General features: G+C 53.0%; 1 protein-coding gene across 1 annotated transcript; it reads left to right on the plus strand.

Moving 5' to 3' along the window:
* The first annotated feature begins 1,244 nt into the window (after positions 1–1,244).
* mecp2 (methyl CpG binding protein 2) lies at positions 1,245–6,748 on the plus strand. Its single transcript, XM_068749257.1, has 6 exons — positions 1,245–1,276; positions 2,824–3,007; positions 3,081–3,262; positions 3,345–3,538; positions 3,625–3,758; positions 4,613–6,748. The coding sequence occupies exons 1-6, from the start codon at positions 1,245–1,247 to the stop codon at positions 6,557–6,559; spliced, it is 2,673 nt and encodes an 890-aa protein (XP_068605358.1). The 3' UTR covers positions 6,560–6,748.
* Positions 6,749–16,474: the final 9,726 nt, after the last annotated feature.

Consider the following 16,474-nt stretch of genomic DNA (forward strand, 5'->3'; position numbering starts at 1 on the left):
AAAAACTGGACAGACAAAAGACAGGAAACGGACGGAGATAAAAAATAATAATAATAATTAAAGTTCAATTAAGCACGTAGACCTTTTTATTTATTTATATTTATTTTTTTACCAACTGTGTGGACACAGTGAAAATAAGAACGCTCACTCTTTATTCTGGAAAAGTTCATGATGTTATTGCATTTTTAAGGTCTTTAGTGAAAGATGACACCAGAAACACGAAAAGAGGAAGAAGATTGTTTCACAATAAGGGAACTGATGTGTCTGCATTCAACTTTGTATCATCGTGTCTCATCATGATGCTCACGACACACACTATGGTGACGTCATGGTGAAGAAATCACGTGACTGAGTTCTGCCAAATGAAGGAGGACCAGACAGAACATCCGACAGGAGCAGAGATTGTTTCTCACTAAAAAAACTTAAATGTTTATTCAAAACGCGTTGATAAAATAGACAAACTGGTTCATGGTTAAGCGTGTGTATTTTTATTTTTGGTCTAATACTGTGATTTTCACGGTCTTATCTCACGTTGAAGAAAGTTTAATTACGATCAATAGTTCACAAAGAAAATCCAGATCCACCTCGAAACACTGTTACCCACACTGGGTTCACGTTTTCCCGCTAGGTTCTGGGTTCTCCAGCTTCCTCCCACCATATTTATGACGTAATACACAGATACTGAAAAGGTATAATTAACATGTTTTAAAAAGAAACAGGTATAAAATATATTTTAATATTGTGTATTTATAATTTTGAATTATTTCTGTAGCCTCTGCTATTAGTAAATGCCAACGTTGTATAAATGTAAATATATGTGACACTTTTCTAAAATATGTGGTGTTAGAATTTAAATGCATATTTGTCATTACATTTTCCACTTCAGTGGATATTTCCTTAATTTACTACTTAACTTTCAAAACAGGATTTTGTTTTCCGATAAGAATCGTCCAACATTCCCTCTGTGCTCATTATTAAAGTTAAATAAAGCTTTCCTGTGGGAAAAACAGATGTCGTTTGTTGTTTTGATTTCAGAGGGTTCCCTGAACGTCTCAGTCGGGCAGCCCACATCTCGCGAGACTACACCGCAAATGATCACGAGTTGACATATACTCGCGCAGATCTCGCGGTGTTTGAGCGGTGACGGAGTTTGGAACTGTAGCCGGAGGGGGCGGGGTGCAGCAGGAGGGAGCAGAGATGTTTGGAGGCTTTTTTTTTATATAAAATTATTTATTTAAATAAAAATGGCCGCCGTGGAGAGCGGAGAGGAGAGACTGTAAGTCAGCTTTTTGCATTTCATCCCCCCAATAGCGCGCCAATGCCTCTGACTGCCGCACACTGTTTCCTATCGTGTGTTTTATTCGAGTAAAAGTGCGTCGATTTGAACCCCGGCCTGTCTCGGCGGAGCGGGGTTAACGGGAGTACGTCACCAACTTACTGCGAAGTGTGTACTTCAGCCGCTGTGTCGCCGGAGCGAGGACCGGACGTCAGCTGTAGCTTAGCCCGCACGCCGGACCGACCGGACCGGCCTGACCTCCACGCAACTCCCCTGGAAGTCGGGCCGGACTCGGCGAGGCTGTTTCACACTTCAGCCCGGTCGGCGGCGATGTTCGCCCGCCTTCAGCCCGCCTTCAGCCCGCCTAGCAGGAAGCTAACAGGCTGCTAGCTAGTTAGCAAACAGAGTTCAGACCGGGGAAGGAAAAATCAAGAAAGGGAGCACCGCTGATCGATAGCCCGGTGGAACGCCCCCGTCCCCCGTTAGCTTAAATACTTATTAGCCTAACTAGCAGGCAGCTTCCTTAGTGCCTCAGAGCAAGGCACCTCTGTGGAGGCGTTCCCAACCTGAGGTCTGAGACTCCAGTAAGGGTCTCATGGTGAATCTGCAGTACTTCACTCCGCTCTGGTTTGGGCCCCCAACTAACTAGTAGTTAGTTATTGACTGGTTAGCCTCCAACGATGGCCGCCAGACGCTCGTCTAAACCGGGAACGTTTCCGTCCCGGTCCGACTCGCTGCAGGTGGACCGGTCGAGTCTTTGGGAGACGACATCTAACCACGAACTACGAAACTACCCGCTCTGTTTACCGGAACCATGAGAGGGATGATGGGAGGTGGAGTTCTCACAGACGTCACGACGTCCCCTTTACACAAACGAATCTTTGGCTACAAGAAAATTACGTTTCTCCGAACGTTGACGGAAACATTTGAGATTTTTAACTTTTACCCGAGGGACACATTTTCCATTAAAACCTGACCGACCAATCAGATTCCAGACTGGGTCAAACCAAAATTCTTCGACAATGAATCAAGTGACACGGTGGCGTGGTGGGTAGCGCTGTCGCCTCACAGCGATAGGGTGTCGGGTTCCGATTCCTTTCTCTGTGGAATTTGTGGCTTCTCTCCGGGTTCCTCCAAAAAACATGCCGCTCAGGTGGATTGATCACTTCAAATCGTACGTAGGTGTGAGTGGCCCCATGATGCGCTGGCGACGCGTCCAGGGAGTGCCCCGCCCCTCTCCTATAGTCAGCTGGGATAGGCTCCAGAAACACCCGCGAACCACGAGGCGGATAAAGCGGCCGGAGACGAGACGATTGATCAGCGATAAGCAAAGTTTAAAGAATTATTGACGTGACGAATATCGATTGATCAAATATCTTTCTAAAGAACAAACTCAGTGATGTCATCACTGATGTAACGTTAGCAAGCGTGATGTCATCACTGATGTAGCGTTAGCAAGCGTGATGTCATCACTGATGTAGCGTTAGCAAGCGTGATGTCATCACTGATGTAGCGTTAGCAAGCGTGATGTCATTCCTTTTCCGTAGGGAGGAAGGTGAGGAAGGCGAGGAAGGACCCGTGAGTCCCAGCCCCCCCAGCAGAGGAAGAGACCGGTCCCACGGTAAGACCAAGAAAAACCGCCGGCAGCGTCGCCATCCCGACCATGAGATGGAGGCCACGCCTCCAGCCGCGCAGCCACAGACGGAGGCGGAGCCGCAGGTAAAGACGGGCGTTGGTTCCCAGAAGAGCCAAGTCGAATCGCAGACCAACCGGAAGCCGGCTTCATGTCACGTCCTCCCCGCAGGTTTCGGAGCCGGAGGCGGGCCCTTCAGAAGAATCGGCGGCGTCTCCCAAGCAGCGGCGCTCGATCATCCGGGACCGCGGGCCGCTGTACGACGACCCGTCGCTACCCGAAGGCTGGACCCGTAAACTCAAACAAAGGAAGTCCGGTCGCTCGGCGGGGAAGTTCGACGTCTACCTCATCAAGTAAGCCACACCCACTCCCGACGCCGTGCCCTGATCCGACGGCGTGACGCCGCTCAGCGATGATTCTTTTTTCGTTGCTCAGCTCCGAGGGAAAGGCGTTCCGTTCCAAAGTGGAGCTTATTGCGTACTTCCAGAAGGTCGGCGACACGAGCACCGACCCGAATGACTTTGATTTCACCGTCACCGGTCGTGGAAGCCCCTCCCGCCGTGAGAAGCGCCCCCCTAAGAAAACGAAGATGGTGACGCCATCGGGGCGAGGCCGGGGGCGACCCAAAGGTAGAGAGAAGCTCCAAGTGAAGAAGAGTTTCGAGCCGTCTCTTGTAATTTGTTGACGTGTTAATTTTCCCATCGCCTCTGTGCAGGAAGCGGAAAGACGCGGCAGCCTACGGAGGGCGTGGCCACGAAGCGCGTGGTCGAGAAAACTCCAGGAAAACTGCCGGTCGGCAAGGGAGAGACCTCCACCGGCAACGCCTCGACGTCCTCAAAGGAACCGTCGGTTTGTATTTCACCACCAAATAGCCGTTTGGAAGTCTTTTAAAGAAGAAGAAGAACTCGTTGGGGTGGAGGACTTCCACCGTGGCGGTGGAATGGTCTCAGGTCGGCGACCAATCAGGACAGGGGTCAATTAAACAGTCCTCGCTTCATCAGGGACTAGTCCAAGAACTCTGGAGGGGATTACCCATCCCCATGTGGACTGGGAATGCCTGGAGAGTGACCCCGGTCTCGGGTCATGGTGGAGTCCACGCAATGAAGTATTTTAAGTTGTGCTTTAGAATGAATTCCTGGAAACACTTTCCAGCTCTTCTTCAGTGTTCCAGAGACATTCCTGACATTTGGGCAAGGGGCAGGGTCGTCCCCCCCTGGTGGGAGGAAACGGGGGAACCTAGAGGGAACCCAGAGGGAACCTAGAGGGAACCCATGTAAACTCCGCACAGGAAGTCCCAGGTCCTCGGACGGATGCGAACCTTTGTAGTTCTGCCTACCCCACTCCCTTAAAGGTCACTTCACGCCACAGGTCGCCGGTGTGAGACGGGATTCACCGCTCTGAACTTTAGGTCTGCAGTAGTTTCAGGAGGAAGTCACCCAAACAGAGGGCCGGACTCTTTCTTTGGCTCTTTTGTGGCTTCCTGAACGAGGCTCTGTGCGGTTCTCGAGCCTGAGGAACAGTTTCGTATCCCGTTACTTCCTCGTGTCACGTCGGAGGATCCCAACTGGCTTCTTTAGCCCAAATAAGTGGAAGAAAATGTCAGGATGCTGATTACGATGGATGCGAGCAGCCGTTTAGCGTTAAAGCTACACGGAGAACGTAATTTTGCAAGCGCTAATGCTACTTTTTAATTCTCACTTTAGGTGGAATCTCCTGCCCTGGTGACCAAGTCTCGTCCCGGCAGGAAGAGGAAATCAGAGCAGGAACTTCCAGCCCCACCTCAGACTGCCCCCAAGAAACGGGGCAGGAAACCAACCTCAGCCTCAACGGCGGCGTCGCCTGGAACGCCGTCCACAGTCGCTACGTCAACCTCTGGTGGCTCAGCAGCTGGGAGTTACGCCGCAGCTGCCATTTTAGCTGCCGAGGCCAAAAGGAAGGCGGCCAAGGAGTCTTCCACCAAACCCGTCGTCCAGGAAACGGCCCTGCCAATCAAAAAACGCAAAACGAGAGAGACGGTAGAAGAGAAAACTGAGACTCCAGTGGCGACGACGGCTGAAACGGGGAAGAAGGCCGTGGCAGAGGTGGAGGCCGGTCCGACCTCGGAGCCTCAGGCCACGCCCTCTGAGCAGGGCCAATCACAGCAGCAGCAGCAGCCCACCGCTTCAGAGGAGTCGCACGGACACAAGATGCATAAAGGGAAGAAGCACAAGGAGAAAAGTGGAGATGGAAGGGAGGAGGTAGACGAGGACAATAAGGGAGGAGAACAAGGAGGAAGAAGTAGAAGCCCGTCAAAGAGCCACAAGAGGAAGGATCGCTCGCCTCACAAGCATCACCATCACCACCACCATCATCATCGTCACCAACACTCCTCCGCCTCCTCATTGGATCAGTCTCCTCCTCAGTCCAAGCCTGCAGCCGAGCCCCAGAACCCCACCCAACACTCCGAGCGAACTCCAACCAGACCGCAGTCCCAACCTGAACCGCAACACCCAGGACTGCAGTCGTCTCCCACCAGAACGCAAACCCACAACCAGTCCCAGGCCCCCCCTGTCCAGCAGAGACCTCAGCTTCAGGCCTCACCTTCGTCACACCCTCCACACCCCCCATCCACCCTGCACCATCACTCGCCTCCACACAGTCAGTGCCCCGCAGCGCATCAACCCCAAACCCAGCCCGAACACCCACCTCAACCCCGTTCCCAGCCCAAGTACCCGTCCCAAACCCAAACCCAGCAGGTCAAACCGCAGTCCCAACTTCAACCCCAAACCAGGACCCTAGGTCAACATCACACTCAATCTCAGTCCAGAATCCCGTCCCAAACCCAGCCGCAACCCTTTTTCAGGACCCCGGGCCAGCTTCAACCTCAGTCCAGATCCCAGGACGATCCGCAACCCCAGTCAATCATCCAGGCCCAACCTCAATCCCAGTCCAGGGCCCCAGGCCAGCCTCAATCCCAGTCCAGGGCCCCAGGCCAGCCTCAATCCCAGTCCAGGGCCCCAGTCCAGCCTCAATCCCAGTCCAGGGCCCCAGTCCAGCCTCACCTGCAAGCCAGACATCAGGTTCAGCTCCATCAGCCGACGAGGAACCCATTACAACAACAACGTCAGAATCAAGTCAGACCACAACCCACACCACCTCTCGCCCAGTCGAGACCACCACAGCCCGAGGCCCAAACCCAGTCCCAAGCACAACCATGCCCACAGCCCCACCATCAGCTCGCCAGGTCCAACGTCCAGCATCTTTCATTCCACCGCACATCTCCCAGTCTATCCAGAACCAGCCTGGTCGCTACCCAGCAGAACCAGAGCGAACAGCCCCAAGATCTGAGCACCACCCGGCCTGCGCTAGAGCTTCCTACTCAAGAGGTCGGCGCGGAAGGTCGAACGGAACCGGTCACGGCATCGGAGACCAGAGAGGCTGCAGGAGGTGAAAGAGGGTCAAACAGTACCTCCAGGCCTCCCGGCTCTCCAGGAGTCACTGGCGTTGGTCTGGTCCCTGGTCCAGACGGCAGAGCTCGGCTCAGAGCGGAACCAGAGGCAGCCGGTGAGGGCAGGGAACTGAGGGGCATCGTCCCCCCGTCCGCGGTACCCTGCCCCAGCCGGGAGGAAACCGTAGAGTCACGGACGGTCGTCAGCGAAAGAGTCAGCTGATTGGTCGGCAAGGCTAATGGGTAGCGAGAAGGGACCGGATCAGCACCAGGTGGGGGACGACTGAGTGGACCGTTCACCGTCGCAGCTTCAGCTCCGTCTGAGGAGTTAGCGGATTGGAAGAACGGGACGGAGAGGAGGAGCTTCTTTTTCTAGGAAAAAAAAACAAAAAGGAAAAAAAAACAAGCGTGTGTGTGTGTAAATAATCAAAAGGCAGCTGTTATGTCCCGCTAGGGGGGGGGGGGGGGTAGTTTGGAACTAAATCCAACGCTTAACGACACATTACTCTGAACGAAACATCGCTTCCAGAATATAACCACCTTTTTTGTTTCGTTTTGTCTCAGCTTTAAACTCTGAAATCAACGACGGTTGTCGTTGGTCGATTGATTGACGGTCCCTTAAACTCATCGTCTATTGGCTGACAGTCCCTTAAACTCGTTGTCTACTGGCTGATGTGGGCCAGTAGTTTGTACCCTCCACCGACTTCGTAAAGCCCACAGACGGGGCTAGACTGCCCCCTGTAGGTGTGGACTGCGTCCCGCAGGTAGCAACGACTTGGAAGAGTTCTCGGACAGCCTCAAAGAGATCGTCGTTCTTCTACCAGCGAGTTGTTCTTCCAGTTTAGACATTCTTCCGTTCTGCTCTCTTCATGGAACCCGTTCTGTGCTTTTTTTTAATATCAAACCAATTCTAACGTAGCTCCCGTTTTAATTTTTTTAATCGTATCAAGAGTCATTGAGTTGAATGTCTGGAACAGTCTACACTCCCCCCAGTTCGTACAACCGACTGCCTGCAGGCTTCAACCGGGGTCCCGGGTACGCAGAGGTCGGCCTCAACGAGGTTTACCTTCGTCACAAAGTTCAGCCCAAAGGGGTCCAAGATGACCGACGGTGATGGTGGTCCTCGTTCAGGGTTCCACACAATCACCACCACCGTCTGAAATGTAACAATCATGAAAACTCACGAACTTAAATTCCCGGGATCAGATCCAGATTTGTCGACAAACGATCTGAAGTCGTTTTGACACATTTTAGATATTCAGACTCGATCATGATCGTCCAGCGAGGACGTAAATGTTTTGTGTTTGCTTCCAAGCGCGAACATTTAGATTTGGGTGATCTAAATGTTCACTTTTTTACAGATTCTTGATTCTCGGAAAAAAAAGAAAGTAAAAATGTGTGTGTTAGTCTTAAAGTCGCACTAGGAAGGAGATCTGCATAAATAAACAGATGCAGATGCTGTGGCAAAAACCAAAGCACCCGTAGGGCATGTAGCATGTAGCATTAGCACCTAAAAGCCCACCGTCGGAGGGCAGTCCTGATAAGGGGCGCAAATTCCCGATGATAGACCCAACAAAGAGGAAAAGCAGGACAATCAACATGGTGGCCACGGACCGCCGGTCTCTCCTGGGTTTGGGTTTTGTTCGCGTCCCTGTCGGTTCCGTTAAAGTGAGGCGGTATCGGGTCGATCAGATGGCCCGGGCCGGCGACGTCCTGGGGAGGCGTGTCCTTGTTGTCAGAGCCAATGGTACCGGGATGTCGTCCTTAGCGTTACGTTTTAGAATCGGCGCATTTGATTGGCCGGTTAGACCACGCTTTCTCCTGCGTTCTCATGGAAACGAGTGATCAATAGCGGACGGTGAATGAAATGTAAACAGTAAAGATTTCAAGTTTATAAAGGGGCCTAAGTCACGTGTATATTATAATATTCATGTGATCTCAATCACCGATCAATTTTTTTCACGACTCCAGAGTAATCAATCGTCCAGAATCAAATCAAAAATCAGACTCCAGAATGTCTTCATCATCCTGACTCGAAAAAATGTGCCTCGTTCACTCACCTCACCGTGACCTCGCCGTGACCTCACCCGCTAGGCCGCACCTCTGCATACCCGACGCTCCACCCGTCCTCCGGTCAGGAATCAAGCGTCCCTCCGTGAACAGACTCCTCCCACAGGACTCCACCCGGCTCCAGTAACCAGCCGCCATGTTGCATGTTCCAGAGTTTAGTGCCTATAATCTTGTGCGTCTTGCCAGAAGCCACCATGTCAGCCATGTTGTTTCTAGGCGTAGTTGTGACGTGTGTGGTGACGTCATCGTTGCTAATATCCAGGATGAATATTCTGCTTTGACTCTGGTTGGAACCTGTCGCTGTAGACAAACTAGTTTCTACCTGTTTCTTAGTTTTGTTTCTAACTAAAGCGTTTGTTGTCCCCTCATGTGTCGTCTCCTCATTCAAAAACGCATTAAGAGGGGGGAGGAGCCTGCTGACATCACTCGCGTGTTGACGACACCATCTTTAAGGCATTTTAAATAAACTTTGAGTCACAGGCTTGGCTTAGCGTGAAGTCTGGAGAAGGGGAAATTGTTTGCTTATCTTAATGCAAAGACTGGAAACGGCTAGTTTAGCTTAGCATAAAGACTTGGGGGGGGGGCAAGAAGAATTAAAGAGGAAACACCACAGCAGCCATAAATATAAACAAAAACATGGGACAGCTAGCTTAGCATTACCACGAGAAATGGGGACTTGGGCTATAACTTGGATAAATTAGCATAAGTAGAAACCAATAATTGATCTTATCTTAATGACTAAGATTGATACAATTAGCATTTGGATAAAAAATCTAAATCAACTCTGCAGATGTAAAGACACAGCTAGCTTAGCTTAGCATAAAGACTGAAAAATAGCTATGGCAACAACCAGTTTAGCAAAAAACATTGAACTAGCTAATCTCAAAAGTTAGCTAGGCTAGGCTAGTGAGGAAGCAGCTTCACAATAACAATTTAGCTATGTTAGCTAGGTGCTAATACTGGAAACAGAAAAGCAATTCTCACCTGTTCAGGTTGAAAATGAAAATAGGGCCCGATAAGAGTCCAAAATATTACATAAAATAGTTAAAAACTATTTAAAATATATATATTTAAAGCTTTTGTCTCTTCTGTCAGTCGAAATTATTTTGAACTCACACTGAAGCAGGAAAAACTTGAATTCTCCGTAAAAAGAGGACTCGTTTCCTGCCGGCGACCAGGTGAAACGCGGACTGATCCGTGACGTCACGCAGGTGAAGATGGTTCCGCGGGTGGTGCTGCTGCTGCTGCTCGGACTCTGCTCCGGCTCCTGCGCGGACTCGGAGCGCGGTGAAACGGCGCTGCGGCGCGTGCAGAGCTTCGCCGCTCAGCCCCGGTACGGAGCGTGCTGGGTCCGGGTTCTGGAGCAGCTGGACGCGCGCTGCAGGGAACTGACGGCGGAGAGCCAGAGCCGCATCGCGCTGAGGTTCACGGAGTGTCACCTGAGCAGGTAGGCGAGCTGCAGCCAATCAGAGCCGGTCCAAAAATACACTGTAAAAAAAAAAAAAAAATCTGATCAACAATTAAATGAAGATATTAATCACCTGTTGCTCAACTCTCTTCCAGCTCAGGTAGAGATTTCCCATCATGCCCGGAGGGGTCAGAGGTCAGCAGGTGCACAGCGGCTCTGGACGCGGTGGCTTTTAACGCCTACACGGAGTTCTTCACCCACACCCACTCCATCTGTCACTTCCTGCAGTCCGAGGCCTGGCAGAGCAGCGCCGAGAGCACGATGTACAGGTAGCGAATCGGGACAGGCGTCTGGGACAGGTGTCCCTGGGACAGGTGACTCGGACTGCGTTTGTGTCCCAGGTTAACAGAGAGTTCAGCAGGTGTGGCCGAGCAGCTGGAGTCAACCAGGCAGAAGGCGGAGGAGCTGGTGGAGGCCCAGAGTGCCGCCTTGCAGGTGCAGCAGGAGATCCTGAACAACGGACAGGAGCTGAGAGTCACCCTGAGAGACTCTACGCAGGGTAAAGTGATTTCTGGCCCCTAACGCAGAGGACAATGTTCCTGCAGACCTGGGGGTCGTTCAGTTTAAAAAAGATTCACAGGTGAACGTTGTGTCAGAGGAAATGTGGTTGTTTTTCAAAATAAAACGCCGGTCAGACTCTAATAATCAATACAACGGAAATCCGGTTATTCTTTCTGTGCGGCCCGGTAACGAAACCTCCGTGGACCGGGACCAGGCTCCGGCCCGGTGGTTGGATGTAACCTGTCCGCCTCTCCACCTGTCCATCAGGTCTGAGGGAGGTGTTCTCAGAGCTCAGCAGTGTCTCCAGGGAGCAGCAGGTGGCGCTCTCTGAGCTCTTCAACAGAGTCTCCTTCCTGCAGACTTTCCTGCTGACCGAGGCTCACAGTCTGAGCTCCATCTGCTACAGCGCCGCCGCCCTCTGCACCGCCTACCTGTTGACTTCCACCCAGCGCTCCTCCAGAGCCAGGTAGCCCCTCCCCTCCAACCAGGTAGCCCCTCCCCCCCACCCAGGTAGCCCCTTCCCCACACCCAACGCTCCCCCAGAGCCACGTAGCCCCTCCCCTCCAACCAGGTAGCCCCTCCCCTCCACCAAGGTAACCCCTCCCCTCCACTCAGTGCTCCCCCAGAGCCAGGTAGCCCCTCCCCTCCAACCAGGTAGCCCCTCCCCCCACCCAGGTAGCCCCTTCCCCACACCCAACGCTCCCCCAGAGCCACGTAGCCCCTCCCCTCCACCCAGGTAGCCCCTCCCCTCCACCCAGGTAGCCCCTCCCTTCCAACCAGGTAGCCCCTCCCCCCATCCAGGTAGCCCCTCCCCTCCACCAAGGTAACCCCTCCCCTCCACTCAGTGCTCCCCCAGAGCCACGTAGCCCCTCCCCTCCACCCAGGTAGCCCCTCCCCTCCAACCAGGTAGCCCCTCCCCTCCACCAAGGTAACCCCTCCCCTCCACTCAGTGCTCCCCCAGAGCCAGGTAGCCCCTCCCCTCCACCCAACTGGTACAAGTATCACTGTGTAATGTGGTATTACTGTAATATTAATATGTATAACTGTATATTTTTGTATATTACGGTGTCTTGCACTGTAATATTAGTGTCTGTGTCTGTGTGTGTGTGTGTGTGTGTGTGTGTGTGTGTGTGTGTGTGTGTGTGTGTGTGTGTGTGTGTGTGTGTGTGTGTGTATGTGTCTGTGCGTGCGTCCAGGCTCCCCCTGCTGGTCCTGGTCTGCGTTAACTTCTACCTGGAGACCCGGATCTATCGGTTCGTGTTGAAGTCGGATCATCCTGAACACACACACATGGTGAGCATCCGTCAGGTGTGTGTGTTCTCGTTGGTGTGTGCCGCTGACGTGTGTGTGTGTGTGTGTGTGTGCAGGAGCTGGTCAGTGTGTACGTGAGTGTGTTGCGCTGGTTCATGGTGTGTGTTGGAGTGTGTGTCCTGCTGTGTGTGTGTGTGCGCCACACGGATCCGATGCAGCAGAATCTGCAGCTCCTTCTGCAGCTGCAGGAAGCGCAGAGGAGCCTGCAGGAGGCGCTGCAACAAGCAGGTCAGTGCGATCACAGCGACGCCCGATGGACGGCGGAGGTACTGCAGCCAGGTTCACCGTCTGTCTGTCTGCAGTGTCCTTAGGAGGCCGACGCCAGTCAGACCTTCAGGTGAAGGTAAGAACGGTCGTCACTGTGAAGATCTCTGATCGTCCAATCAGTCTGATTGATCCGGTCTCCTCCAGAGAACATCAGAGATCAAAGGAAGACAGGAGACGCCGAGGAGGAGGAGGAAGGTGGAGGAGGAAGAGGAAGGAAAGGAGGCGCGCAGAACGCCCACGTCACCGACTTCAGAGCCGTCTCACCCCTCACTAACAGGCCGGTACCCGTCTCACCCCTCACTAACGGGCCGGTACCCGTCTCACCCCTCACACGCGGGTCAGTACCCGTCTCACCCCTCACTAACGGGTCAGTACCCGTCTCACCCCTCACTAACAGGTCAGTACCCGTCTCACCCCTCACACGCGGGTCAGTACCCGTCTCACCCCTCACTAACGGGTCGGTACCCGTCTCACCCCTCACTAACGGGCCGGTACCCGTCTCACCCCTCACTAACGGGTCAGTACCCGTCTCACCCCTCACACGCGGGTCAGTACCCGTCTCACCCCTCACTAACAGGTCGGTACCCGTCTCACCCCTCACTAACGGGTCAGTACCCGTCTCACCCCTCACTAACAGGTCGGTACCCGTCTCACCCCTCACTAACAGGTCGGTACCCGTCTCACCCCTCACTAACGGGTCAGTACCCGTCTCACCCCTCACTAACAGGTCGGTACCCGTCTCACCCCTCACTAACAGGTCAGTACCTGTCTCACCTGCTTCTGCTCATGCTTCCTTTCCAGGTTGCCGTAGCGACGCTGCTCTTAGCAGTTTGCTGGAATCTACCCAGAATCCCTCAGTGAGTCCAGACAGGCCTCCTCGGCGCTCCTCCCCGCCCCCCCTGGTCTACAGCGTCCTTGTGGAGGACAAGCGGGTACACCTGATCACGTTATTGATTATCGATGGATTTTCTACAGACATGATTCACATGTTTGTCATCTCAACTCATCTTGTATTGATTATGGCTGATATTGATTCCATTATGGAGTCGCTGGTTAATTTAGTGAGGGTGACACAGATCTGAAAATGTTTGACCTCTGACCTCTTTTCTCTGCATGTTTTCATCACCCTCATCTTCATCAGCCGCGTTACAGCCTGCGGAGCCGCCGATCGGACGCTCATTGATCTTTCCCGACTCCATATTTTCTGCATGTTTTAAACACATTTGTCTGATCAATAAAATTGATTTTAGATTGTGACCGGATGTGATGGAATAAACGGATATTTATCGACAACGTAAATGTTGTTATGAATGAGGGTGAGTTGAGGATGAAGATCTACTTCCTGCCGGGTTGAATCGTGACGTCACGGCGCCGCCTGCTGGCCGGCAGGCTGTACTGAGCAGAACCTGAATCAGATTTAAAGTCCAGAGTTCGAATCTGTGACGTCGTGGAGGATGAGGAGACAATCTTCATCAGGAAGAGGGCAGGAAGAGGAGGCGGGAAACTTCCTACAGTCTGCCTCAGAAAATGAGAAACAGACGAGGAGGAGGAGGAGGAGGAGGAGGAGGAGGAGGTCTGGGATCAGATGTCAGGGAGGAGGAGGAGGAGGAGTTGTGGCGACGCGGATCAGACTTTCACACAAAAGACTGAAGCAGCAGAGACGACGAGTCTGTCTGGACAAACAAGAGGGTCCTCCGAAGATCTGATCCGAGACCAGTTCAACCAGCAGATGATCTGATCTGAGACCAGTTCAACCAGCAGATGATCTGAGACCAGTTTAACCAGCAGATGATCTGAGACCAGTTTAACCAGCAGATGATCTGAGACCAGTTTAACCAGCAGATGATCTGATCCGAGACCAGTTCAACCAGCAGATGATCTGATCTGAGACCAGTTCAACCAGCAGATGATCTGATCCGAGACCAGTTCGAGTTGGTGTAAAGATGATTTCTGATCAATGATCTGATTTGGATTTTGACGATTGATTGAAGAAGAGGAGATGAGGAGGCGGAGACGGCGTGGGCGAGAACGGAAGGATGACCTCCACGTGACCTCAAACCAGTTCATTGTCTCGCTGGGAACCAGTGTTGATGAGAGACGGGCTGACGAGTAGAAACAGGAAGTGACCTCAGGTGTGGACTGGTTTACCTGTGCAGGGATGCATCCTCCTCCTCCTCCTCCTCCTCCTCCCGCCTCCTCCTCCGCCCAGTTCAGCACCCTGAGGTTCTCCTACCACCTGAGCCCCCCCCCAACACCGAGCAGCTTCACCGGCAGGACAGGTGAGTCACGCCCCGCCTCTATGACGTCAGCCGTGATGTCATCACAACCAGGAAAGGCCACAGTGACGTTTCTGCCTGCTGTGAGGGGCGTGGTCTACAGGTAGAGGGCGTGGCTAACGTTCGGCTCTGTGACTGTGGGTCCAGCAGCTTTCCACGGGGGCCGAGGGCGGCTCCGCTACCTGGTCCTGGTTCTGGTCCTGGTTCTGGTCCTTGTTCTGGTTCTGGTTCTGGTCCTGGTCCTGGTCCTGGTTCTGGTCCTGGTTCTGGTCCTGGTTCTGGTCCTGGTTCTGGTCCTGGTTCTGGTCCTTGTTCTGGTTCTGGTCCTGGTTCTGGTCCTGGTCCTGGTTCTAGTCCTGGTCCTGGTTCTGATTCTGGTTCTGGTCCTGGTCCTGGTCCTGGTCCTGGTCCTGGTTCTGGTCCTGGTTCTAGTCCTGGTCCTGGTTCTGGTTCTGGTCCTGGTTCTGGTACCAGTTCTGTTCCGCCGTCATCTTCAGGACGTTCCACCGGCTGGGACTGCCTGAGCCGGTCCAGAACCAGTAAAGTTCTTTTGTGTCTGCTGAGATATTGTCAAAGAGCTGGAAGCTAAAAATAGACGGCAGCAGTCAGACCCCCCCCCCCCAGTGGCACGGAGCTACTGGTGATACTGGGACAGCAGCCTCTCTACTGGTCTCTGCTGGTTTATTCTGGATCAGATCTGCACTCACTTCCTGTCTGCCCCCCCCCCCCCCATGTATAAATACACCCGTCTGTCACGACACACGTGTTCCAGACAAACAGCTGAACACACACACACACACACACACACACACTCCTCTCTCTCGCTTGGTCACGGATGTCCCGGGGGGGGGGCGAGCGAGCTCCTCTCTCTGTGGGTCACTGGCTGCTGCCGTGGGGGGGGGAGGGGAGCCGTGTGGGAGGTCAAATGTCATCCTGGAGTTTAATCTCCACCCCTGTCAGAGAGGGTGCGTTTGATTCTATCGCTCTCAGATGTGTTTGTTAGTCAGGCTCAGAGAGGTGGGGGGGGGGGGGGGGGCGTTTCAACCAACCCTCTACACACACACACACACACACACACACACTGACAGCTTTGTCTCTGAAACATATTATGAAAATCTCAAACTTCTATTTTGAAAAACCAGCAGGAAGTTTAGCCTTTCTTTTGAAGGGACTGTCGTTGGTCTTGGAGGAGCAGCTGCTCCTTCGCCTCCACAGGAGCCAGCGAGGAGGTTCAGCGTCTGGTTGGGGGGCCTCCCGGGGCCCCCCTTAGGACGAGGCCCTGGGGGGGGTCTCTGGATCTGGTTCATCCGGGGAACGCCTCGGGATCCGTGTTGATGCTCCGACCACGTCTAAACACAAACATCGTCACCGAGGCGGTGACATCATCACATCGTAACGATGATGTCACCGCTGGACGTTCCTGCCACACACACACCCATTGTAAGATCTGACACCAGTCTGAGCCCAAACTGTAACTGGGATTTCCTTAAGGCCAGTAAACGCATCAAAATGTCTGCTACTCCATTACAAACGTGGGAGTCACGTTCCTGGACGCAGAAAGGGGCGGGGCTTACCTCTGGTCATGGTGATTTAAATGTGTTGATTATGGGATGTTTCTTGGTCGTTTTTCTCCTGACGTATTTTAATATTTGTGTCGCAGTGAGGGATAGTACATTAATATTGAACTGTAGTATTTATACATAGTACATGGAGGCATGTGCAGTATTTAAATGCACATGTATGTAGGTTGCACGTGACTGTGACGTCATGTGATCAAATCCACGCACTGTCACCACTGCTTTCTCCACCTCGCTCTCTTTTATCTGTTGTCAAGGAAACCAGATAGAGTGGAGTCTCTCTCTCCCCATCTCTCTCTCCCTCTTTCTCTCTCTCCCTCTCTCTCTCTCCCCATCTCTCTCTCCCTCTTTCCCCATCTCCCTCTCCCTCTCTCTCTCCCCCCCATCTTCTCTCTCCCTCTCTCTCCCCATCTCCCTCTCCCTCTCTCTCTCTCTCTCTCCCTCTCTCTCTCCCCCTGTCTGCTGCCCGCCCACCATCTACACACCGGGCAGCCCTCTGAAGCAAACCGAGCGAATCTAACCCGGTTCTCCGTCCTGCAGCTGCAGCCGGACCGGTCGGTCGGTCGGTGCGTGGGTTCGAGCCGGTCCGGTCCGGTCGGTGCCTCGGCGTGCGTGTTCTCCGTGCTGTGGACCGGGAGAACCGTTCTCTCCCGCACCGACACCCGTTC

Source organism: Brachionichthys hirsutus, chromosome 2, assembly GCF_040956055.1.
Source record: "Brachionichthys hirsutus isolate HB-005 chromosome 2, CSIRO-AGI_Bhir_v1, whole genome shotgun sequence".
NCBI lineage: Eukaryota > Metazoa > Chordata > Actinopteri > Lophiiformes > Brachionichthyidae > Brachionichthys > Brachionichthys hirsutus.